General features: G+C 40.1%; 1 protein-coding gene across 5 annotated transcripts in view; it reads right to left on the bottom strand.

Annotated features, from left to right (window-relative positions):
- The window catches only part of LOC149158008 (uncharacterized), a 413,335-nt gene that overhangs the window by 266,780 nt on the left and 118,876 nt on the right, over positions 1-27,679 (bottom strand). For all 5 annotated transcript variants that reach the window (XM_089436086.1, XM_089436084.1, XM_089436088.1 and 2 more), the window contains exons 9-14: positions 25,986-26,250; positions 25,733-25,893; positions 25,035-25,577; positions 24,383-24,552; positions 10,120-10,336; positions 9,739-9,954 (exon numbers count right to left, since the gene is read on the bottom strand). In XM_089436086.1, the coding sequence (XP_089292212.1) occupies positions 9,739-9,954; positions 10,120-10,336; positions 24,383-24,552; positions 25,035-25,577; positions 25,733-25,893; positions 25,986-26,250 (1,572 nt within the window). The remainder of the gene's footprint in view (positions 1-9,738; positions 9,955-10,119; positions 10,337-24,382; positions 24,553-25,034; positions 25,578-25,732; positions 25,894-25,985; positions 26,251-27,679) is intronic.

Below are 27,679 nucleotides of genomic sequence, written 5' to 3'. Positions count from 1 at the left end.
TCCCTTTAAGCAGATCCCAGTCCTGACAACGAAACCATTTGTTGGTCTGAGGGGGCTTGACCCAAGTTCAGAGTGTGTTGCACACCAACAAAACCCTCAACTACTAGCCCTTTCGGCAATGACCTGCAAGCAAATCGCAGTCTCACCCGAAGCAGTTACGAGAGGCTACAGAACGAGGCTTTTGCAACCGAAGGGATATCCGCATAGTGGCACCGTGTGTTTACTTCTAATCTATATGGATCGTATAACTTCGCGTGCATAAGAAAGTTCTTCGCCAAAAGTTCTTCTTTATTAATATAAATCTTCAGTACATATACGTCTTCGACTTGCGCACCCAGCTGCAGGTGGTCTGTGCACTCAGCAGTAGACTCTTCCAGGCCTCCGTGCACTCAGCTGCAGAGCCTTCCCCAAAACTACCGACTACAGACGTGAATACAAAGATTAAATTCACTTATGATATTACATTCTTGATTTTTTTCGCTAAGGTATTGCACATCCTTAAACACGTTTCATCTTTACAAAAACCATGGTCTACATACCATGGATCCACAAAACAAAGACTAATACCCGTTACAAAATAAGGACTTTATCCCATCCCCAAAGCCCTAAAACTTTGCGCAATGAATATATCTTCGCCAGCTCCGCGCAGTCCACTCCTTTTGGAGGGTCTTTTACCCAAAACTTGGACCAAGTTGGGCCACGCCCAACAAAAATTTTAGTGGAATTTAAAAAAAAAAAAAAAAATCTAGACAAATATTAATAAGAGTTAGTAATTAATTAAATTAAGGGTCACTTAGCATTTTTGCACATCATAAGATATAATTCTTAGGTTGTAAAGCCAACAATTAAATCACATTCCCTCCATTAATTAATCTAAAAACTCTTCGATGGCCAAATGGTCAAAATATAGTCAAAAATATATGAACATCAATATAATTCAAGGGACGTGGATCTTTCTTCAATCATAAGGTAATTAATTCCCCCAACATTTATGAAGCCCCTCTTACAATGTTTGTTGAAACCTCCTAATCTATAAATGTATGACCTTTTCTCTCTCACAAGGACATGGAATGAATGAATATTTTTAATGAAACCTTTGGCCACTTCAAAAGACCTCTAAGGCATATATTTTTAGGTGATTAACAGTTCGTTTTGAGCAAAGAATGATATTACAGGTTTGCAATTTTGAGAAAAGGTTATTACAAGTCTAGCGAAGGGTAATACAGGGTCTCGGTCCTTCAATAGGACTATAACTTTGAATGAAGAACAATACAGACTGCAGGTTAAGCGAAAGGCATTGTTCTTGAGCCAAGTATCATAATAGTGCAAATCCATTCGTTCAAGGCAAAAATTTATGTCTATGCAAAAACTCTTGCGGTCTACATAACCTCAGTCCTAAAACCACACAATTTGGAAGGCATTATCAATCTTGGTCCTGTGGTGGCTACACTTGCGGTTAGAACTTTGTTACAAGACCAGCGAAGAAGAAGTAAAGGATCAAACAAGTGACGTTACCTGTTTAAGGTTGGACTTCAACAACTACAGGAAGAGCGAGGCTTCATCTTGTTGCAATAAGTTGTTGATTAGGTATGTCATTATTGTTTAAGAGTTATCACGTTATTAATATTTGAAGTAACACAGTTTTGTAGCAAGCCAAGGATACAAAACTAATCATTACACAATTCTAGAATGTTGCATGCTTGAAGTCAAGTTACGTTTGCAGTAAGAGTACCATGGTCATTTTATAACACTATAGATTGGTTGCAAGAGCTAGCAGCTAAATTCGATAGGACTAGTATTTAGTTTAAGTTCATTAAGAGTTCAAGATAAGGCTTGTATTAAGTTTAAAGTTAAGGCTTGGTGTCGCTCAGATTGTACAAGCATTGCGACGACGACTCAGGTTTGGGGCTATCACCTTGATTCCCCAACCTCTCCGTTCTGGTTCTCCCAACAGCAGGCTATGGGGGGTAGACCCTATGGAAGTGAGATGATGAAGGACAAGTTGGGAACCAACGAGTCCAGGGGACAAAGTGGAGTGGCCTAGCTACCTAGTTAAATTTAGCAAGATTTTAGGGATTATATTATATAATATTCGAGACCAGTGCCTTATGGAGTCAAAGCTCTTGCTTATTTAATTAAGACCAAGTAACCGAATGAACAATTGTTGCTTGGATGCTTCACCAACCTATATGAAATGAAAATCCTAAGACCTAGGTGGGATGCAAGGATCTTGGTTTTTTTTTTTAAATGCCTAATCTGAATATGACCTTCCATTAACTATTTTGAAGCTAGGCTCCAAGGTAGGTTGTGAGAAGGAGGCCAACAAGAACCAAGCAAGGGTGTGATTAATGATACCTTATGTTAGGCTCCTATCACTCGATACCTCTGATGTTGCGGAGACTGTGGGTTTGACGACTGCAAGGTCATCGTGTTAACCACCGAAGAGTTGCTAAGGCCCTCAAGCTAGATGAGAAGGGTGGCCCTACAAGTCCATCAACCAAGCTTATGCTTGGAGGTAAGTTATTAGGTGCAATACTAACTTAGGATGCTTATGCAAGATGGATGAGTGAGTAATCTTGGAGTGAGATCGCTTCAGAGATTTTTCAATTATATTTCGAGTTATGCCCACAAGTACTTAACAATAGCAAGTAAAAGACAATCTCATCAACAAGAACATGCGACAAATTCAGAAGATATGACTTCTCGATTACCAAATGGAAATAGGATGTATGCTCTTTGAGAGTAATTTATCACTATGTCAGGAAAGAGAGATAATAGATATTCGAGTTCAATATTCCATAAGTTCTACTTAAAAACAATTATAATAGTGAAAAAGATATTCAAGAGATGCCTAAGGTTCATAAATGGATGCTAATCATGAAACGACAATAAGAGCACATATGAAGAAATTTTTTATCAATAATTACAAGAATGAAGACTGCTCAATGCATCAATCCTTAGCACTTAACCAAAATCCAGTCAAATTGCAACAACTAGACTTCCAATATCCTTAGGTGACATTTTACCATTCAAGACGATATTAAATTCTCGAGCTTGACTTGGACAAGTGCTTATATGAGTGAATTTGTTACTGGGACTCCTCTTGGTGGTTGGTGCTTGTAAACACTTTAGGGTGCTAGGGTGGTACTAGGGTTTCTATTGGCATGAAATGCTTTCTTCCATAAATGATCACCCCAAAGGATACAAGAGCCTTGGGTATGACAAGGCTAGAATCATTCGACTTGATCATAAAAAAGCAAAAATAGCACATTCTTTGAGTAAAATGACAAATTCTTGGAATGAGCATGGGGTGTCATTGTATTTGATGGATGGAAAAATGTAAAAGGCAAGTCATTGATAAGTGTTCTTGTTGTGTTTGTTAGTGGAGCCATCTTCATTTCAGCATATGATTACTCAAAGAAGTTCAAGATCGGCATCACCATTGTAGAACCATTACTTGAAATAATTGAACGTATTGGGCCATACAATGTCATCCAAGTCATCACTGATAATGTTGCTAATTGTAAGGCAGCGGGAGCAATTATTGAGGATAAATACCCCAACATATTGTGGTCTGGGTGTTTGGTTCACACAATGAACCTTTTGATGAATGATATTATTAAGAACAAAAACCAACAATACAAATGGATTGTTGATTTGTACAAGAGAGGAAAAAATGATAAAATACAAATCATAGTAATACCCATGGGCTTTTTCGCAGTCACTCAAGATTGGAGCTATTAAAGATTGCAAGACTGGATTTGCTAGCTATTATCTCACCTTCAGGCACCTTTTCAAGGTAAGAGAGTCATTGGCTAGCATGGTATCAAGTCAACACTAGCAAGTATTAAAGGACAGGGCTCCAAATGCAGTTGACAAGCAAGGTTTTGAACAGGTGGAGGAGACCGCTCTTGATGGTCTGTTTTGGGCACGTGTGAGGGAAGTATTGCAATTCACCAAGCCCATTTACAGCATGATTCATTTTGCATATACAGATAAACCAGTGATTGGGAAGGCGTATGAGAAGATGGATAGCATGTTGGGGCAAATAAAAGATATTGTTCAGGAAAATGATCCCAACTTGTATACAGTGATTCACAATTTTGTGTGTGCACGGTGGAATAAACTTAATGTTCCACTACATGCCTTGGCGTATATCCTTATGCCAAAATACTACTCTCCATCTTGATTGGGCCAACCTGCACCTAGGGGTGGGGTTAGGATCAAACCCCATACAAATCCAGAGGTATCTAAAGGATACATGGAAGCATTAGACAAGTTAGAAACTGACAAGGAGGAGTGTGCTAATCTGCGTCTTGAATTAGGAAAATACTTCAATTTAACTAGTATGTTTGGTTCTTTGCATGCAATGGAAGATAGAGACAAATTTGATGCTCTCACATGGTGGGAAGCATATGGCGGCATGGGACTTTTGCCAAAATTGGCAAAAAATGTTCTCTCACAGGTTGTAAATACTTCTTCTATAGAGAGGTGTTGGAGCACCTACAGCTTCATACATAATGTGAGAAGAAACAGACTCAATGAAAATCGAGCAAAAAGCTTGGTTTATGTGCACTACAACTTGAGGTTGTTGAGTCATTATTGTGATCGGGCTTATGAGGATCCAACATATAAAATTTGGGACAACCACCCAAAGGACGATAATTTGGAAGATGGTACTATACATCTTGAAGAATTGGAAGCAGCACTTTTGAGAGATGATGATGAAGCAACAACAACCATACCACCCCCACCATCTAATAGCAGTGCCAGTGCTAAAATTCCAACTATTGTTCCTTTGGTGTCGCCGCCTCCATCTACATCCTCACGTGGAGAGCATGTGCCTTCTGGTTCTGGTCGTGCGACTATGTGAGAGAAGACTCCTAGAAGACCACCACGACCTACTCAGAAATTAGACATTTCTCATGGGAAGAGGAAGCTATAGATCATAGGTTTACTTATCTTTTCTAGTTTCTAGTAGTTTTAATAATTGTTGACTCTTTCATATTTATTATGATATTTTTTGTAAACAATATATGACAATTTAAGTTTGAAGTTTGAAGTTGGAAATTATAACCCATTGGTAATGAATTATGAATATGATGCTTCGTGAAAGTTGAAAGTTGTTTCATTTCATGTTAGATATTCCTAGTTGTATTGGTTACACTTAGCTTACAAGTACAACTTTGGTGATCAATGATGATAACTGTTATATATTGAATTTGAAAGCTTGAAACTTTAAGATTGATGAATCATGAGACTCAATATGTTGTATGTTACTAACTTGTGGACATGGTTGATGAAGATTATAACTTCTAGATGATTGATGTTATATGGTTCAATCTATGTTTTTATGCTTTTTATATCTAATTCATCATTCTACATGCTTTTGTTGGCATATATGCATCAAAATATAAAAAATATATATATTACATAAAAATTCACTCCCCGATTCGCTCCCAAACCACAAGCTTCTGAAAATGTCGCTCCCACTCCGACTCCCCGTTTTCACTTCCACTCCCAAGTAACCTTGATCCTAATGCATTTTGACATTTGGAAATTTTCGCTATCTTTCTTGGAGATTCTCTTTGGCATTCTTGTTGATGGATATACTCTTAATTTTCTTGTAAGTGCCTTTTAATGCTATATTTCTGAATTAATGAATGTCTAATGCATGGAATTTTTGTCTTATGGTTATTATTGTGCCCTAATTCATGAAAAATTGTTTAAGGCCTTGATACTATTGGAGAATTTTTGCATGTGTTACTCATAAGATGATGAATGAATGAATGTTCCTAGAGGATAATTTGCATTTGCATCCTTGAAACTCCATAACAATTGCCATCAAAGTATAAAAGTGTAAAGTTGTCGTGTAGTTGCATCCATAAATAGTGAAGCTTCTTCTTTAGGCCTCCTTGAAAAGTGAAGTTACTAAATCAAGATCATTTTTTACTCCAATCTTCCCAATCTGCTAGGCACTGGTCCTAGATCCTTGATGATCACATTAACTCAACGAAACATCATTCTTTTCACCTCTTTCTTCCCTCTTTTCTTCGTCCCTTTAAGGATAAGGAAGCCTCCCTAGGGTTTGGTGCAAATTTCAATAGGGAAGAGCTTTTAAAGAACTGTCTGGACAGGTTTTTGTGTTGGTGTTTCTTCTAGCTCTCCTCCTGAATTGAGGTCATTCCCATAGTTAAATCTCAAGATAATTGATGCCCTATCCATCGTACCAAGTGGGAACCCTAGGTGTTATCCTTCAACTTAGGGATTTCTTGAAGGTTTGTACCTTAGTAGCACATCATTCAAAACCTTTTCTCTTGAATATCTTGACTGTGGATGAACTCCTACCTTGTCAAATATCTCAACCCTAGGTCTCATATAATATTTCTCTCAAGGGGTTTTTCATCGAAAGTCATCCTATCTTCTCCCAAAGCTCACACTTTAATTGAACTTTTCCACTAAATGAGCCATCCTTGCCTCACTTTGGACCTCAATATAGACACATCACATTAACCACAAGTGACATTACTAGGACTCCTCCCATTGGTGAAAATCAAAGAAGAGAAGGGGGCATAGGGTGTGGTGACAGTGGACTTTTGTCCCAAATTATTGTTATGCCCTCTAGCTTTGGCCTATTTACTAGGCCTGCTAGTTTGTGTAGCCATAGGCATCATTCTTGTTGTGCTAAGCCAAATGTTGGGGGTCAGATGGTGTAGCTGGTTTGTTCTCCACAAACTCCTTCACACTCTACTCCTCTAGCACCACAGTAATTCTCTCCTTCCATGAGCAGAAAAATGTTGCTCCCAACAAACACTGCTCTGGTCTCAAACCTTGGTACGACATCTTGCTAGTCGAACTTGTCCAGAAACCCTAGTGCATTGGTTTACTGGCGATAGTTGCACTCTGTAGGTTAAACCCCTTGGCCACATTGTTAGAAACCCTAGCACAACCCTTCAGCTTTGCTACGCCTCCCCTTTGTGCCTTAACATGTTCCTGGGTTGAAAGCACGGTGTTGGTCTTCACTCAGGGACAAAGCTCTGATACCATGTTAGTTTGTTAAAACCCAGTGATGAACAAAAATCTAAACATTAACTTTTAACCCACAAATATGCTAAGTTTTCTAACTTGCATGCAACGGAAAACAAAAGGAATATATGAAGACAAGCACACCATAAAAACAATACACAATAATTTTACCCAGGAAAACCCAACTAGGGAAAACCTACAAACTAGGTGGCTTCTATTAGGCTATTTCAACAAAATATTGTTCAGAAAATTTTACAATGAAGGGAAGACTTCCCTTGTCTCTGCAAACTCCTCAACACGCTGATACACCCTCTCTCAGCCTCTCAACCCAACCAGTTTACGCACTATATGATTTTCTACAGCTTCGTACAGCCTGAACATGGCCTCTTCTACGCATTGAATGCAGCCTGGCTAAAGTATACGTTGGCTGGAAAAGATCTAAAGTTGTAACAGCCTCTCTTTCTGCCTGTATTAGGATTCTGCACTGATCTGAAGTCCTCGTTTGCTGAAACCTTGGGTTGAAGTGTTCTCTTCTTGTTGCATCTCTGCCACCAAGTTCTCTCATGCATAATGACCAAATTTTGCGCCCTTTTTCCCTCTTAAAATTCGACTTGGGCCCACCACTAACACGAATGGCCAAGATTAGATCTCCTTTGATGGCTGAGATCGATCTAAATTTTGACTACAAGAAAATTTAAATTGTCCTAACTCAAAAACAAATAGAGAAAGGTAAATTGCGCCTTGGCCCCACTTGTGGGTCCTCTGCCAAATTTAGTGCACCTACTAGATATGGCAGAACCCTTCCTCCTCTAACTTCATTTAACAAGATGGAGCTCAAATCTATATAAGGATTTTCTCTCTCCATTCTTTATGATGCTTGGATTTTGCGGGAGATGCCCTCTATGAACCTAACTGAGCATCCTATGAAGGCAATATGAATCTAGGGGTTTCTATACAAGTGTGGCTTCATTTTTCATCCATGTTAATGATTAATATTGCTGGAAATTACTTCTAATTCTGCTGCAATAAGGGCTCCAAAACAGGGAAGTTCTGTCATTGAAGAAGAACATTGCATGAGGTGCTTCCTAGTTCCTACTTAACTCTCTTGTTGTTTTTACATTCAGGTTGAATCATTATTGTTATGACATTTCTTTGAAAGTGTACACTGTATTTTCAACTTTAAGTAGGATCTCAATTTATTGTCTCAGCATGTGCATAAGTAGAGCACCTTTGTAGGGACCTACAATATGTTAATTCTCCAGCAATCTAATCAAGCATCAATAGGTGGGATTTTACATGTAGAGACAGCACTACTCACTGTCCCCATTCATCTATTTTCAACCCTCTTAGTTTTCTTTTTTCACTCCCTTTGCCCAAGTTGGATAGCCATTAGTCTTGGTCGAAACATCCATTTACTTTCAAGGTTTATCATACACCTTCTAGGGATACCTGACTTGTGCCAGAAGAGAGTCGGCCTAAAGTAACAGCATTGTTGTCGTGACAATGAACAACCCCTCTTAGTTCCCATAAGGCGGCACTTGTGATTTAGGGCTTACCATTTAATGTGCAGGTTTGGGAGGTAAGATAAAGAAAGACTCAATTTTAAAGCATGTAGAAGAGTTGTATTCGACATTTCGAGCTTCTGTAGCAAATCCCATCTTCAGTATGCTTGGACGAGAGAGTCAAGTGACCATTCACCCTTTGAACAATTTAATTTAGAAGAAAATCCTTTTATCCCTTAAGAGAGAGAGAGAGAGAAAACTCACCTTTTTTTCTTCTTATAAGATATATTTTTAATTCCTTTCCTTTTTTAGTTTGAGTGGTCTAAGGTTATATGGTCAAGAATTTTGAAATTAATGTATCGGATATGTTTCCCCTGGTTTTCTACAAGAAATTCAAAATAAGGGAAACAGGAGATTTTGGAAGAAAAAAATAGAAGAAGAAAATACAAATCTTGAACCACATCACAAAGAAAGAGGTGATGCAGAGGCTTAAAAGAAGCAAAGCACAGAATTAATGAGCCATCTAATATAAGTTAATTTAAACATGTTGGTCGTTTCATTAATTTCAGCCAATCATTCAAGTCAACTCTGTTAAAAGAAGGTAGATAGTTGACAAGTTTCCAGCTTCTTGCTTCTAGCAACTCTGTATTAGATGTTTGAAGTCAAAGCAATCATCATCACATTTGACTGTGTTATGCTGTAATTCCATCCTAAAATATGAAACATAATGTCACAGTTGAACAATATTATCTCTTTTTCATTTTATTTGTTGGATAGCAAGAGGAAATGATTATGATGGGTGCAACTAATTACCTGAAAATTGTCTCTTTTATCTGTCAGCAATGGCAAAGGTACATCCCCTGATTGTTCTTTTAATGTATTAAAGAATCATGTCTGAAAAGATAGGACTAAAGAACTACTTCAGACAAAGAATACTTTCAGCACCATATTTTTAGACACTTCAACCCCTAGAAAACTCAATTTTCATATTTATAAAACCTGAAATGTCAAGATTGAATACAAAGAAAGAGTGTATTACAGCATCAATGCTCAATATCTGGTAGTTATCACTAATTTAGTTACATCTTTTCCACTGTGCTCATCTCTCCCTGCATAATCATTCTAATAGAACTCTACCCTTCATGCAAACCTACTCTGCAAAATGAAGCAGGTAGAAATGTACAGTGGAATTTGAATTGGTGGGATTTACCTGTACATGGCCCTTATTTTGCCGTTGCCTTCCACTCTTAGTGGTGGTGCTTGTTTCAGAAACATCTTTGTTTTTTCTATCCTTTTCTAGAGATAAACCTCCAAAGAACTTATTCAATGCTGCTCTTTGCTTTCGCAAATTCAATGCTTCTTCAGCAGATATAACAGCACCCCCATCATCTCCTACCCTCAGCAAAAAGAGCTTATTTTCATACACCTGCAGGGAGACAACCCATGATTATAATTTCGAATGGACATGATTTTAAACCATTAGTAACAAGGGTTAACATCAAAACCATTATGCCCATACAAAAAATGAAAAGCAACAATCATACCTGCAGTAAAAAACACTGTTGCCATTACCTTCAGAAAAGTAAAATACCTGAAATAACTCATCCATTTCACAGTGTAAACATAAAAGGCCACCATCAGTTGTTTGGCAATTTGAGCAGCTTCGAACACGCTCAATATCTGCATCACTGGGGTTGTCCATCATCTTATCAACATCCAAAAGACGATCAACTAAAGCTTTTCTTAAGTTCTCCAGGGCATCCAACCCACTCTGTACAATGTACTTTAAACCACTAATATCCTGAAATCTGCAGGCAAAGAAAATACAGTGTTTAGTCAATTAGACTAAGCTATATTCTGAAACTCTTATGGCAATTGATAATGGTATATTAGAAGTAAAATGGCATCTTCTTTCTGCCAACTTTTCCTGGTACCCCCGTTGTTCGTGCGATGTAATTATTTATTCCATTATGTACTTCTTTATTGTATAAGTAATATATGCAGCATTTTGCAAAAAAAATGTATCTTATGAATTTCAAGTATAGATCTTACATATGAGTTCAGAATAATTCAAGAAGAACAATTGTCAATATCAAAACCCAAATTTTGTAGATGCATAACAATAATAAGATGTGTACCACCCAAAATGGCACATGAGTTATAAAGCCCTAACAACGAGCGCAATCTTAGAGGGAACTAAGAAAGGCTATTTAATGTCACCAAAATAGTTCCTCTATTTAAGCTGTGTTGAGAAAATGGGTACCAAGGAAGTGTTTCGCTTGATGTCGCACAAAGTGTCTAGGCACCGCGACAATGTTCAGAGTAAGGGTTGTCACTGTAATCCTTACTCCGTTTAGGCTCTCTCCTAGACAAGTCAAGAGGGGTAGTCCCTAAGGTGAATGGATGACAATAGCCTGTGAAACACAGGCTCTAGGAGACCTAAAGATGGACAACCTGATGAATTTAGAACAAATCTTGCTCAACTGAGATGAATAGATTAAACACAAGACACAACCACAGGATAGAAATGATTATAGACCAGTGCCTTAGTATTCGATTAACCATAAATTGAACAAAAACAAGATATCTCAAGTAATTTATATATGTGGCAAAGCGACGATCATGAACAACTGCAATATTTCTAACAATTAAATCCCATGAAGACTTATGAAAATTAAATGCTAAACAATGATTCTAAATTAAAAATGATCTTCTTCAATAACCCAAATCTAGAATTAATTATCTTTCTCCTATCGCCAATATAATTTTTAAAACATTAATCACACTTGACAATAGAGAAATACAAAAATTGCATTTAATCACCAAAAACACCAAGGAATTTTAAATTAGAATTTTAATTATTCCTTAGGCAATAATTTTAATGTGGTAAATGAAGAAATCAAACTAAATCAAAGGGTTAATAAATTAAATTTTTAATGGGCCATAGGCCACATTAAAAATATTTAATGTGAAAGCGCAAATCCACCTTTAATTTATTTCATTCTCAATTTTAAAGTCACTTAAAAAAAAAAAAAAAAAAATATATATATATATATATATATATATATATATATATATATATATATATATATATATATTTTTTAAATTTTTAAATTTTAGAAATTTTTATGTTTTTTGAATGTTTTTTTAAATGAAAATCAAAATAAAAAAAATAAAAGAGAGGAAATCGAAACAAATATCAAAAGAAAATCATAAGAAACTAAAACAAAAATGAAAATCAAATAAAAATAAAACAAATTAAGAAAAAAGAAAATCGCATTTTAATTGAAACAAATCTAATGTAACCAAAGTTTTTTTTTTAAATGAAACCCAAAAAAAGAAAAAGAAAAGAACTAACCCTAAAACCCTAACTAAATACCTAAGGCGAAGACCAAACGAAAATAAAAATAAAAGAAAGGAATCGAAATGTTTGGTTTGTTTTATGCAGGTCGACGGAAGGAAACAAGGAACGCAGTTGACGGCGACAAGTTGAGACAAGTCGATGGAGCGATAGCAGCATTGGAGTTGTAGTAAGCAGGGAGCCACGATGAGGAGCTACAAATCGATGAGGAGGAAGAAAAGGGGTGCAGGCTTGAGGAAACGCAGAGAAGGGAAGACGGAAGATGAGGGAAGAACACACAGTTTGGGACGCGAAGGAGCAGAGGAGAAGAGTAAGGGATGTGAAAGAAGGGAGTTGTAAATCGATGCAGTTTGAAGGAGCGAGATTTTATTGCAGGTCGACGAAGGAGGTGGATACAGCTGTGAGGCAGGGTTTCGGTAGCCAGTTTGCAGCGGAAGACGCAAAGAGAGAGGTGGAGTTGTGAGAAGGATAAGGCATCATTTGGTTGGGTAGGCGGAGGAGTTAAGGGTTTCGATGGGGATCGATGGGGACAACAATGCAGAGATAATGGAAGGAGGGTTGCCAGAGCATTTTCGAGGGTGGAGAAGCTGCAGCCAGCAAATTGTGGACAGCAGAAAAGATAGATTAGGGCCGCAAAAAAAAAAAAAATGAATTTTCCATAAACCCAAAAAGCGCAGATAACAAAAAACTAAACAGCTAAACAGCCAGCGTGCTCAGAAGTCGAAACGACTAGATCAAAATGCACATAACTGAATGATCCAAAATGAGGGGGTTCCTATCTATTTTATAGCCTCTGCCTTTCACAATCCTTAGGCTCACCTCCTCCTGCGTGATTCCCTTCTTGCCACATGTTCTTTTCCTCCTGCGCAGTTCCTCCATGTGTCTGCGTGGGCTCCATTTCTGCGTCCCCCCTTTGACCCCCTTGGCTCCCCTTTAAGTCACAACGTTGTGCTACCTAGGAAGTGACTTTTTATTCTAAAGTGAGTTATGTTCTCCCTTCCTCACTTTTTATTTACAAATAACTATATAAGGCAAAAATTGAACAAAATCGAATATTCCAATTAGCCATAGCTAATTAGGAATATTACAATCTCCCCCGACAAAATGTTGCTTGTCCTCAAGCAACTGAAGTGATGGATGTTGTAAGATCTTCTCACTCTCCCAAGTGGCATCCTCATCCAGCAAATTCTTCCACCTCACCAAGAATTCTCGGACCGTCCTGCTCTGCAGCTGCCTCTCCCTAGTGTCAATGATAGCCTCCGGCTGCAATACCAAATGCCCCTCATCATCCATGGGTGGTAGCTCATCTGTCACGGTCACCTGCTGCCCCAATGCCTTCTTCAGGCATGATACATGAAAAATGTTATGAATCTTGCTGCCTTGGGGCAGCTCCAACTCATATGCGACCTGTCCCATCCTGCGTATCACCTTGTATGGCCCATAAAAGCGGGGCTTAAGCTTCTCAGCCCCCTTTTGTTTTAGTGATGACTATCGGTATGGCTGTAATCGTAGGTAAACCATGTCCCCTACCTCGAATTGTCTCTCCACCCGACCCCTGTCGGCATACAACTTCTGCTGGTTTTGTGTTGTAGCCATGTTATCCTTGAGAGCTCGGAGAATATCCTGACTCTCTTGGATCCACATCTTGGCTCTGGGAGCCTTGCTATCACCAAACATCATGTCAGCAAAAGATAAAGGATGATATCCATATAAAGCATAGAATGGTGACATACCAATGGACATGTGATGTGAAGTATTGTAATTTGTAACAGTACTCCCCTAGATGCAGCCACCTCAACCATGCTCGTGGCTGCCCACTGACATAGTTACACAAGTAGCCCTCCAGCCACTTGTTAACTATCTCTGTCTGCCCATCCATCTGTGGGTGATAACTGGTACTCGGTGTCAACTCCGTCCCCACCAACCGGAAAAGCTCCTGCAAAAACCCGCCCATGAAACGGCTGTCCCTATCACTGATGATGGTCTTAGGAAGACCATGTAGCCTGAAGATCTCTCTAAAGAACAGCTCAGCCACCTGCGCTGTTGTATAGTGTGCAGATATGGCAAAAAAGTGTGCGCACTTTGTCAGTCGGTCAACGACAACAAAAATGCAATCCTTGCCTTGTACCGTGGGCAAACCTATGATGAAGTCCATCAAAATACTCTCCCATTTCCCCTCCGAAATGGGAAGAGGCTGCAATAATCCCGCGGGATGGCTCATCTCTCCCTTGTTCCTCTGGCAAACATCGCACTCCCGAATGTGCCGGAGTACATCCTCCTTGAGGCCCTTCCATGAGAACCTCTCCCTAATGGCCCTGTAGGTTTTGGTAAACCCCTGATGTCCTGCCAACGGTGAATCATGTGATGCCTGGAGTATCTTCTTCTTGAGCTGAGACCCCTCAGTCAAGAAGATTCGGTCCCTGTAATAGATGATCTCATCGATCACCCTGTACCTGTCGTTTGCCACCTGCCCATCCAGAACCTCACATGCAAACCTATCCTTGGAGTACTCTACTAAGAGTCGAGCCCTCCAGTCTGTATCCAAGCTCATAAGAGACAACGTGGCTGGTCTACGTGAAAGGGCATCTGCTACCACGTTGTTCTTACCCTTGACATACTCAATGTCAAAGTCATATGCTTGGATCTTACTGATCCACTTCTGCTGCCTCTCCTGTAGCTACTTCTGCTCCAGAAAGAACTTGAGGCTGTTGTGATCAGTCCTCACCCTGAACCTGTTGCCTACCAAATACTGCCGGTACTTAGCCAATGCATGCATGATGGCCAGCATCTCCTTGTCGTATATGGAATACAACCTCTCGTGCGGAAGGAGCTTCCGGCTCTCAAATGCTATAGGGTGACCTCCCTGCATCAATATTGCGTCGATCCCCTCCCCCGACGCATCACACTCCAAGACAAATGGCTGCGTAAAATCTGGCAACGCAAGCACTGGGCAACTGCTCATAACCTCCTTGAGCCTGTCAAAGGCTCGTTGCGCTGTATCGGACCAACTAAATGCCCCCTTCTTCGTCAAATTTGTCAGGGGTGCAACAAGCTATGAGAAACCTTTGACGAACTTCCGGTAGTAAGTGCAAATGCCAATGAATCCTCGAAGTTCTGTCACATTTCTCGTCTCTGGCCATTCCCTGATGGCCCTGATCTTCTCCTTGTGGACCCTCACTCCGTCCACCCCTATGATGTGTCCCAGATACAACAGCTCTGTCAATCCAAACTCACACTTGGAGAGTTTCGCATAGAACTACTGCTCCTGTAAGATATGCAATACTGTCTCAATGTGCTGGAGATGCTCCTCCCAAGTCCTGCTGTAAATGAGAATATCATCGAAGAATACCAACACAAACTTCCTCAAGTGACTACAGAAGATGTGATTCATGCAGGACTGAAATGTAGCTGGGGCGTTGGTGAGCCCAAAAGGCATCACCAAGAACTCAAAGTGCCCATAGTGGCCCTTGAAGGCGGTCTTGGGAATGTCCTGCTCCCTCACACAAATCTGATGATACCTCGATCTCAAATCAATCTTTGAGAAGAAACGTGCCCCTCTCAACTCGTCCATCAACTCATCGATCCTGGGTATGGGGTACTTGTTCTTCAAGGCCTTCTTATTCAGGTCCCTGTAGTCAATGCACATCCTCAACGTACCGTCCTTCTTCTTCACCAACACCACAGAAGAAGCAAAAGGACTCGTGCTCGATCGAATGTGCCCAAGGGCCAGCAACTTTTGGATAGCCCGCTCAATCTCGTCCCGATAGGTCTTAGGGTGCCTATAGGGGGTGGTGATCACTGCCTGGATGCCCTGCTTAAGCTCGATAGTGTGCTCAAACCCCCGATCCGGTGGCTATCCTGGTGGAATCTCTCCAAACACTATGGCATACCGATCAAGGATGGACTGGATCTTTGGATGTACCATCTGCCCTGTAGGCCCTGCCTCTGATGCACGCAGCTCCACTACCCACTCTATGTCTCCCTTTTGGAAGACTGCCTCCATCCGATGAGCTGACACAGTCTGAGGCGGATATATGTGTTGTCCCCGTATCTTCTCATGCCTCCCTGTCTTCTCATCATCCCATTCCATCTCCAGGGTCTTCCAATCCGCCATGACCTTCCCTAGAGTAATAAGCCACTGAACACCCAGTATCATGTTGGTGTCCGGAATATCGACCACGAAAAAGTGGTTAGTCAATGTGTAGGTGCCCATCGTCACTGAAAGCTCTGGAACATAACGAGCACACATCATGGTCTGATCTCCTGGGACCAATACTAAAAACCCATCGAAGCTCTCTGTCTGAATACCTCTCCGCTCAACCATCTGTGCATCGATGAAGTTGTGGGTTGCCCCACTGTCAACCAAAACTGATACGCGTTGGCCACGTACTGTCCCTCGTACACGCAGCGTCAGATACTTGGGAACTCCCCACAACGCTGCAAGGGCCCCTCCGATGGGTGCAAAAGATGCACCGCCTGCTGCTGGTGGTGGAGGTGGCAAAGGTCCTTGTATGGCATGGCTATCTCCTGCCTCCACATCCTCCTCGTCATCCTCTTCTCCACTGCTCTCGGAGAAGACCTCAATAAAATGTGCTTTGCCAGCAGCACATCTATGTCCTGGTGCCCATGGCTCCTGACAGGTGAAGCACAACCGCTTCTTCTTCAGCTCTCTCCTGGCATCGTCGTCAAGCTGTACTCGTCCTGGATTCCCCTTTGGAGGAGGAATCCTCACATCCTTCCCCTTAGACTGAAAAGTCGGTCTCTGGGGTTAAGGTGTCCGGGTCTTGGGTAAGACATCATGTAAGTCCCGGGTCCTGCTGATAACGCCCCGTAGTGTGGCTGGTTTAGTGGATCGGACTAAACCCCTAAGTGGCTCTGCTAACCCCTCAACATACATATAGACCCTCTGTGCCATGGATAGGTCTGGCACCATCACGGAGACCCTTAAGAAATCTGCAATGTAGGTCTTTGGGCTCCCTGTCTGTTTGAGCCTTGTCAGCTCAACAAAATGCTACTCTGGATCCCTCCGGTCAAATCGCTCCATCAATCTCCTAGTAAACTCAGCATATGTCATCACTGTAGAGTGCCCGAGTGTAACCATCCCATGAAACCACCAATCCTGGGCCTCGCCATCCAAATGCAATGTTGCCACCTTGATGGCCTCTGCCTCCGACATCTGGTTAAGCTGGAAATAAATGTCTAGCTTCTCCACCCAAGACTTTGCCGAACTGTTTGATGAGCCATCAAACGTAGGCAAGTGGAATCTACTCACTGCACGGTGGGTGTCGCCATCATGGTAATGTCGGTACCCCTTGTGATGGTCGCGGGGTCTGCTATCCGCTGGAGCTGAACAAAATCTTTGAATGAGAGGGCTTCCCTGAACTCCTACCCATAGGCCTGGTACTCTGCAAAATAATCGCCCATATGTTCGGGCTCTGCCTCCTACTGGGCTACGGCCCCCGTGTCTGCTCCTAAGAAAGTGGGCATGGTAGAGCGTGTAGGGGCATGTGAGGCCACCTGTTGCGCAGTATCACACTGCTCTGGCAAGTGATGGGATGCACCTAATCCCTCACCAATCTGAAAAACTCGTGGGCTCTCACGCTATCTAGCCTCTACTGCCGTGAATCTCTGCCCCATCACCTCAATCTGCCTCGACAAATCCTGCACTGATTTGAGGAGCATATCCGCAAATCTCTTCCCGTCCTCATCGGCCATCTGTTCTGCGTCCACTACTGGCTCTCTCTGTTCTGCGTCTACCACAGGCTCCACCTGTTCTGCATCCACCACAGGAACACAGTCTCCCTCCCCATAGGTATTCTCCAACCTAAGTCTAGTGTCCTCTATACCTCCCACCTCTGTAACAAATGTAGGGTTTTTCCCCTGGTGTCATAGATTGCTAGCTCCACAGGCTGAGCCAGATCTATGCTCTGATACCACTGTAATATTCCTAACCCAGAATATTCCTCAAACCCCAGCAAAAACTCCAACCAAATATGTGCAAATGATATAATAACCCAGAAGTGATAAAATAACAGTGGAACAGCATATAATAATGTAAACCGGAAATATAAGCAGATACACAAGAAATGCTAAGCCATTTTATTATACTGAGCAATAAAATGAGTACAAGAGGTGATTAGACAGATGGCACCTCGACTTGCACAAGGCAAGTGAAGAAATACTCTCAAAATGACAAGAATGGCCTCTCTGCGTGGATGTTGTTGCTGCTGCTAAAACAAATGATGATTTGGGGCTGCTCCCCTCCTCGGAAAAAGCTGAAACTCTGGATTCGGGCTCTACTCAAGAAACCCAAAAAAACCCAGAAAGCTTTCCTGGAATGGCTGACCCCCGAAAAACACCCTCTTGGGGTTCTGCGCAGTTCCTCAATGCCCTGCGCTGCCACTGAAGAAAACCCCTCTAAACTCTGCCTGAAACACTGCCTGAAACCCTGCCAAAATTCCTCCAATGAGACAAGAGTTGGACCCCTACTCAATCTCCCCGTAAAAATCCACCTGCAAGACCCCAATCCAGCACAACAACCAAACAGAACTGCGTCCCTCTCCCAGTGCTGCGCAGTCCTCCAAAACGCTGCTAAAACTGCTGCTGGAATGCTGATGAAACTACTGCTGAAACACCAAAGGAAATACCTTGCCCGAGCAGGCACTCGAAGTCCCTCGGGGCTAAGGGTGAGATCTCCGAACGGAGACACTCAATGCACTAAACAGTGCTGCAGACTAGCTAAACAGCCAGCATGCTCAGAAGTCGAAATGACTAGCTCAAAATGCACATAACTGAATGATCCAAAATGAGGGGGCTCCTATCTATTTTATAGCCTCTGCCTTTCACAATCCCTAGGCTCACCTCCTCCTGCGTGATTCCCTTCTTGCCACGTGTTCTTTTCCTCCTGCGCAATTCCTCCATGTGTCTGCGTGGGCTCCATTTCTGCGTCCCCCTTTGGCCCCCTTGGCTCCCCTTTAAGTCACAACGTTGTGCTACCTAGGAAGTGACTTTTTATTTTAAAGTGAGTTATGTTCACCCTTCCTCACTTTTTATTTACAAATAACTATAGAAGGCAAAAATTGAACAAAATCGAATATTCCAATTAGCCATAGCTAATTAGGAATATTACACTCTGTACTCAATTCCCCTTAGCTGCAACTCCGATCATTGATTCTATCTCTCTTAGCAAACCCTGCTCTAGAGAATAGAATGACTGATCACTCTGGTGTACTCTCCAAGTGACCCTCAAGCCTCCTCTTATACTTTTCTCGTTGATATATCAACGGCCAAGATTAAGTCCCTAATCAACGGCTAAGATTAGATATGGCTTGATCCATGTCTTTTGGACCATTCTAACACAGTTTTATATTAATCCACATTAATATTTTAATTTCCTTAAGTTTAGACTTAAGGACTCCATTAAAAATATTAATTATTTTAATATCTCCTGAACTGTTTAGAATCTGCCCAAACCCTTTCTGAGTATTGGAGATCTCGTGTGCCCCAACCTCTCCACCAAATTTCATGGCTAGAGCACATCCGATGCTACCACAAATCAACAAGTGCAGCAGTTAGCAGTGGCAGTGCTATGGGCAGCATGATGCAGCATGTTGAGAGGGAGTTGCAGTACAGATGTAGCAGTGGCAGTAGCAGTGTCATGGGCAGTAGTACAAGAAGCAGCAGTGTAGTGGATGTGGGGCAGCAGGCCAAGCATCAACACAGAGGACCAATGCGGAGGATCAGTGTAATGTTTCTATGGGGAAGTATTGCTAGAGCACATTCCTCGCTAAGAGGTAGTTATGATTTTGAGTAGCATCGGATGTGCACTAGCCTTGAAATTTGGTGGAGAGGTTAAGGCACATGAGCTCTCCAAGACCCAAAAATCGTTTGAAGAAATTCCACCCGAATGAAGAGATATTAAAATAATTAATATTTTTAAAGGGTTCCTAAGTCTAAACCTAGGAAAATAAAAATATTAATGTGTATTAATATAATATGGGTGAGAAAGTTCTAAGTGACGAGGATCAAGCCAGTTCTAATCTTGGCCGTTGATTAGGGACTTAATCTCGGCCAATGTTGCATGAAGCGGGGACGACGCAGGGACGTTTTTGGGAAGCGGGGACGCGGAAGCGTCATTTTCCAAAAATCTAGGAAGCAAAGCTTTGCGGAAGCGTCTGCTATATATATATAATTTTTTATATTTTTTTGCATTTATACTCAAAACAAACATCCCAAATACCAAATTAGTTGTAGAAGACATGAAAACATGCATATTTTTGCATAAATCAAGATAGATATAACATCCATTGTACATTAATGATTAATTATTCGAGCATCAACCATTTAGATGCATCAACCATCTAGAATCTAGATTCTTCTCCTCTTGTCTAGCCTTTGCCTCTACCTCGATTGTCTAGGGATATTAGTCAACATTGCCCAATTTTGGTCAAACTACCTAATTCAAGACTTAAAATATGGTAGAAAAAGCTTAACATGGTTGATCGATGATTTTTGACTTGACTGAAAGGTAATTTTTTGCTAAGGGCATGTCGCGTGACAAAGGAGTTCAACAATTAACACCACCAACACTAGGGTACATATAGGGCTTGGTGCTCTTGATTAAATGCTAATCGCATACCTTCGTACTTGATATAATCTAATGAAATGCCACAATCCCATTGATTCTGAATTCCTGAAAACTGTTAAGTCGGCTGAATTTTGAATAGGATATGAAATTCTATTTTCTCAATATGAAGTCCAATGAGGTTGGAACCACTCTCAAACATCCTGAGTCATTTCATGGTAATGTTAAAAATTTAAGTAAAAGGATGAAAATGAAAAATAAAGGAGAATTTAACATTACCATGAGGGAGCATCTGCTATATTTATATTTTTTTTTGCCTTCATTCGTCACCCTAACCCAAGGTGGACCCACCCCCAACAAGCAAACTCACCTAAAATTAAAAAAAAATTGAAAAAAAAAAATGATTTTCTAAATGCTTTTCTGAAAGCGTACAGGAAGCGTACGCTTCCTCCTCCAAAGCGCCATGCTTCCGACGCCCAAAGCGCCATACGAAGCGCGCTTCGGCGCTTCCGTACCACGCTTCCAAATTTCCAGGAAGCAGCAAAAAATTCGGAAGTGGCGCTTCTGAATTTCGGAAGCGCGCTTCCGACCAAGCTTCCTAGGCGCTTCCGTACGGGACGCGCTTCGGGGCTTGGAACCGGGGGGGTCTTCGTGCAACATTGATCTCGGTCGTTGAATCGTCAACAGCAAAAGTATAAGAGGAGGCTTGAGGGTCAGTTGGAGACACACCAAGTGATCAAAGAATTCGATTTTTTGGGGCGAGGTTTGCTGAGGAAATCAAGTTAGTGATCAGAGTTGCAGTGAGGGGCAGTTCAGCAAGGGATTTTTATCCGAGGCTGAAGAATACATAGCAAAGAGGCAGCGCAGTGCCGGGAGAGACAATGCAAGCTCTGGAAGGGTTGACACAGAGGCCGTAGGAGCTGACAAAGAGGACGCAGAGAGTCGTAGAGGCTGACACAGAAGTCATAGAGGCTGACGCAGAAGTCGTAGAGGCTTCAGAGGCAGCGTTGTGGAGATTTTGTGGGGCAGACTGGGAGCAGATCAGTAAATTCTGAGCCGGGATAGGGTGACGCAACTCTTTGAGGAGTGACGCAATTCCTGAGCAGTGCTTGGAGCAGCTTTCGTTGTACAGCATAGGGAACAACCGAAGTCACTGTGGGGTTTTAATCATCTGGTTGCTGATTTGCTGGAATATCTGTCTCCAGATAGAGGTACTACTACCGAGGATACTCTCTGTTGGGTGAGCCATTTTTGGCACCCTAGTTGTATTCACGAAATCTGCTTAATAATACAAACATTCTAAATGTTGCACCGGTTTTCCCGAATTTGGTTTTTCCGGGGACGATTCTCCAAAAATAACGGTGTCCCTTGTGTTATTGTTTCTGTTTAATTCAGTGCATGATCTATATATCTGTGAAGGTTGCAATAGTGGTTACTTCGATGTTTATGCAATTCAATAACTTGTTAATGTAAAGAACAAGTAGGAGATTGTAAACCAGTAATTGCAATAGGGGTTTCTGATGTGTTAGATTCAGGAATTTGCACAACTCCAAATATTTGAAGATTTATGCTCTACAATAATCCATCAATTATGCTTGACAATGATTTTAAAAATCCAATTTCAAATCCAACAGTTTGGTGGCTCCAAATTTCAAATTTGAAAGAAGAAAAAAATACACTATTAGTTTAGAGAAAACTAGACACCGGAAGACAAACAACAAATGGTGAAAATGATAAGGGGTTGCAAGCAATAAAAAAGGGATGAACTCTTCACTTATATAAGAACAAAAACTCAACCAAAGAAGAAACCATATAGGGTCTCCTCGGCTTAAATAATGGTCTGTTGAGTAAACTGTAAAACAAATTATGCACTTCAACTAATACATCATGGCAATTATTGACTACTTATTAGTAATTGGGTTGAAAAATATTTGCGGATATCGGTTTGTGGTTTGTGCTTCCAACTCATTGGAGAAAGTACAACCTATCGTATTCCTATTAGGGTATTCTATACATCTAGGGATTAGATAGAGTCGGGTATAAAATTGGACACAAAAAGGTACCATTATAAAGATAAAATTGGCATTCATAATATCATTCTCAAAGTTCACGTTGGATTTTATTCAAGCATTTAACTCCAGAGAATTTATTATTGGAGAGCAATAGGTGGTAGAGATCTAAGCTAGTTACCACCTATTTTCATATAGAGATCTAAGCCAATTACCAACTATAACGAAGAAAGTTCAACTAATTGAGCAATACTGAAGTAAATGAAAAGAGAAAGACAACATCAAATAAAGAGGAAGAAACAAATACTTAGAATTATATAATAATACTAATAAGATCATTTAAATTGATCTCCAGCAAATGGTCATAAATAGGTCGAAGGGACTGCCAGATAGATCAGGATCAATATACAAAGAGAAGTGCAAATGTAAATCCTATAAAAAGCACATCAAGTCTACAAGATCTAAGACTTAAAAACAAAAGTTTATCATCCAGTGGTGAGATACAAAGCTAGGAACCACAAAAAAGAAAGAATCCCTGCCAGATTTTCTGGAAGAATTGTTTAAGGTCTCCTTGTGCCGTTACCCACAGATGAGGAGGAGAAGCTGCTGACCTAAAGAGCTAAGATTATGAAGTTGTTCAACTATAGAATACTTAAAATGGGAAGGAAATTCAAAGACTAGTCAGGAGAATGGATTTGATGAGGAGGAGAAAGGGAAACCAAAGATTACAATGCAGAAGAGGACATTAGCACAAAATCATCACCAATAGGGATGTATACATGCTAAATCATAGAGACAACATCCTAGCCTTTCCCAATGTGCTAGTGGCTACCTTGCTCAACAATCCCCTTGCAACTACTCTTTGAGTTCCCTTTAAGTTTTATCAGGTTCACTTGATATGCCACCAAATAATTCAGGAATCTTCTTGGCATTCATCCCTCTAAAATGCTACTCTTATGGTATCCTCACAACAATTCTACAACCTATGTAAGTGACTAACACACCAAGAGCAAGTGTTCTGCTTCTTGTAATTATACCACATATTTGAAGTGAACTAGATGAGCTTAGATTCATTTCTTCCACAGCAATGATGAAACATAGGTAAAGCCTAAGTTGTAATCCCATTTCTATTTTCAGAAGTTCTAATTTCTAATCCTAAAGTGGAGATGCTAACATTATTGACAAGGTGATTGGACAATTCTTTTTTTATGGTTACATTCTAATTTGTTACATTACTGAATGCAAGTTAACAAAGTATGTTGTGCTAGTCAAGATGGTATGCCTCAAGGTTGCAAGTTGTTGAAAATCCTGCCAGTGGCAGTAACAAACTAAAAAGAAAATATGCAACCAATGAAGGAAATAACTCCCTGATCATGTTTAATCATATCAAAAGAAACATTTTTCATCTATGAAATAATCATAGGATGTCACGAATTACAGTTTCTTTTGTTAACTTTACGATATAATACATGGTTTAGTTAGTGAAGGTCACCAGCTTTCACTGCATTATGAAGCACTAGAATAAAATATATATTAATGAGTTCAAGTAAACATGCTAAGTTAATCATACTTGCACCTATATCCGCATCAATTACAAAACGGGAGGCAACACCATCAAGGAGATTTTTTGCATTAAGACATAATCTCTATGCGCTAGCTTATGATAGGAACAAGCTCATCAAACTACAATTAGGACATTTATCTATCCAGAATCAGACACCTCATATATGCAAATACACCCATTTCAGAAAACAATTTCAGATTCCTTAGCAAACTTTGTCAGTTTCATTAAATGAACATACAAATCCTACTCTATTGGACTTCCGAAGCCAAATGCATAGATATCTCGTTCCAAAACATCGTTGTATAGATAAAATAAGCTGTAAGGAGTCAGAAATACCGTGAAACTGGCCAAGATGAATTCAGCCTTCCATCATTTCCAGACAAACTGTCTCGGATTTTGTCCAATAAATCCTTTTCAAGATCTTTCTTTTGCTGCACTAATTCCAGGGCATTGAACCACCAATTTTCTCCTCCTACAAGTTGGCAATCGTTCCTTGCATCTATAACCTATGAAGTTGAAGATACTTAAGATGTTAAAGTTGCAGATTAACAATCTAATTCCTGATTAAATTCCTTGAATATTTGTCACTATCATCAATACTGAACCGACCATTTTTCTTAAACCAATATCAGGCATTAAATATAAAAACGAGCATCAAGAGAATGGATTAAACTTGAGATTATAAGAACCTACAACCAATGAAATTGCTATGCACATCAATTCATATTATTTTGGAATCATCATATTAAACTTTCAAACATGTATTTGAACCAAAAGATTGGCATATACCACTCAATCCTAAGATTTCCTAGCCAAAAGGGCACAAACTACTTCCTTTGGAAGAATCCCTTCACCTAGATATGCAAGAAAGTCAACCCACAACCCTTACAATAATGACCAGAATCCAATTTAACCTGCCCTTCCATGCCACACTCTAAGGTCAGACAGAGTTATAACACAAAAAGCATTGTTCAGTGCTCTTGAATACCTGGCTGTAAGAACTTCTGAATTCATCACGAGCTGCAGCAAGCTTTGTAATAAACTGTAACATGTACTTCTCCTTGATGCATTCGCATTGTTGCTGAAGATCAGAATTAAAGCATGAATCCATGGCCATTGGGTCTTCTCTTGAGCATGAGTCTGGAATTGCAATTGACTTTTTCAAAGTTCTAGTAGAGCTACTATCACCACTTTCCAACATTGTCTGCTTTTTCATTAAACCCTCAAATAATTTGCCATCCACTTTCTTTGAGCCATTGACAATTTTCTCTCCTTTAGAATTCCCATTTGTGCTAGAACTTAAAACTGCATCATTTATTTCAGCCAAATTATGGAGAATGTGAAGATTTAGCAGAGGATCAAGTCGAAAGTATTCCAAATTTTCTTCTGATAATGTTGAAGCTTCCCTGTATAATGACACTGCACGTGAGAGATCACTTTCTATTATAGCCAAAGCAGCCAATCCATTCAATGCAACAACACATTTTCTGAGAGCTTCTTCCCCTTCAATCTTAGCCTTTCCAATCAAAACCTGAAATCAAGGTTAAAACACAACTAAGGGAAAATATAAACAGAATGCCCCTCTGATCACTTTCTACATTTGTTCAAACTTCACAATGAATCTTCCTTTTGGCAGGGGTGAAAATTATTTCTGCTTAAGAACCGAAAACAAAAAACAAAGATAACCTGCAAAATCTCTTCCATGGTCATAGGAGTTTGCTGTAAAGATCGCAACCCAGAGCTTCCCACTTGAGGGTGGCAACAAGCTTGACGGAGTTTTAGCAATGATGTCAATAATTTTGCGGCTTCTCCATGAGAAAGGCGTGAATCATAGGAAGATTCGTAACCTGAAAGGTATTACAATACTTGATTAGTTTTTGTACTAAACTGTAAATCGGATTAGAGGATATCTCTGACTGAAAAACATCCATAATGCTACCTATAAGATGTGATTTTTTATTGCACTGCTTTGACTTCTTGCAAATATCATCTTTGCATTTTGCAATGAATTCTCGAGCATTAACTGCACAACTTTCATGTTGCCGCCTGTAAAACTGGGCTTCAATTGGAGAAAACGTTAACAATGTCAGACGCTCCTCTTGAGGAGGTAGATTCAATTCATCTGACACCTGTATCTTAGTTGAACGCCACATGAGATGCCGGAAAATATCATGTGTGAATTGTATGGCTCCAATATTGCCTCTCTGTAAGAAGGGATGAGTGGAAAATGTTTTAGAAACATATAAATGAGCTTATTCAAATATATATTGACTACAACACGCTTTTGTGTTAATTAGCTAGAATCCTTCTTTACTTTCAACACTCTTTTATTCATTTGGGTTAATCAAAAGATAGTAGCCCCCAAAGAGTATGTCAAAGCACATATATTTAGTATAAGTAAGACCAATTTGCTATATGTGCTTGTACTAAAAATCCTGCGAAAGAATTAAAAACAAATTAAAAAGATGAGGAAATTATGTTTGAATTAACTTCAGAAATGATTCTCCTCTATAATTATTCAAATTTCAACTACCGTGACATCAAATGAAGACTATGGCCAAATGGTTGCACAAACTACAGCGAATTCCTCAATAATCTAGTAGGTGGGATAAATATTTGCAATTTGTCACTCTGGGCAATAAGCAATATAGAAGGGACGTGATTTAATTCTTATGACAATTCAATAGAAATAAAAGACCACAAAAGCTAACATTGAAACCCTGAGATTTGGATCAGTTGATATTTTATCATTTTGTTGTTGTTCAGCCCCTGCCTCACAACCAAACATCTCACTCTCGCTATGGATTGGTATGGATACATTCAAACTGTACATTGCTGAAGAAAAGTTCTCTGAACCAATTCAGAAAGACATTTCAATTTTCATCATTGTTACCGTTCTGTCAGCTGCATGTTTGTAGCAACTAAATACAAGTCTTTATAAGATACATAAGCATAAGACTGACAAGGGAATAATCAATAACACGAACAGGTCATCACGTAAAACTTTCAGATATTGAGTTTTATTTGTATAATTTCCTCCTACTCATTTTGTGTTTTCTATGAATGTTGCAGATAAAGCCTACCCAGAAAGCAGTCTAATGCACAAAAAGGCCAAAACCAGTAGGAAATTCCTTGGAAATGCCACTGACCATACCATATGACATTTCACAATTTGGAAATGCCATACAATGCAGCCAGCAGCCTTCTAAGGAGTTTGATAATTTCCAGCCATATTTCAGGCACTTTTCTGGATGTTTGTGTGACCACCCGAGTGCCCATGAGGGGTGTGGGACTTGCAGGTAGCCTAAAAACACTTAATAAAGGTCTAGTCTAACTTATAGATGAAATAACCTTTTTTCAGGGCATTTTTTCTAATAAATTTTAACCAAATTATGGCAGATAAGATAAGATAAGATAAGATAATTTTATTAATGTCCAACGAATGACCACAAAGTAGGTCAATGGGACTGCCGGTTACATAAGGGGCCGTGCCCAGCAGGAGAACCAATCGGTCTCCTCAGAAAGACAAATGTTGAAAGGAAGATAGAAACTAAAAACGAGGCGGGTTGGGAAGAGCGTATGGAGCTCCGATCCCGGTCACGCCTATTGATCTCTAGACTACGTCATAGTATC

This window comes from Pinus tabuliformis, chromosome 5_2, assembly GCF_031772625.1.
Source record: "Pinus tabuliformis cultivar Carrire ecotype Pingquan chromosome 5_2, CPIR1, whole genome shotgun sequence".
Classification (NCBI taxonomy): Eukaryota; Viridiplantae; Streptophyta; class Pinopsida; order Pinales; family Pinaceae; genus Pinus; species Pinus tabuliformis.
Note: the sequence above shows the minus strand (reverse complement) of the source record. Positions and strands in the feature narration are given on the sequence as shown.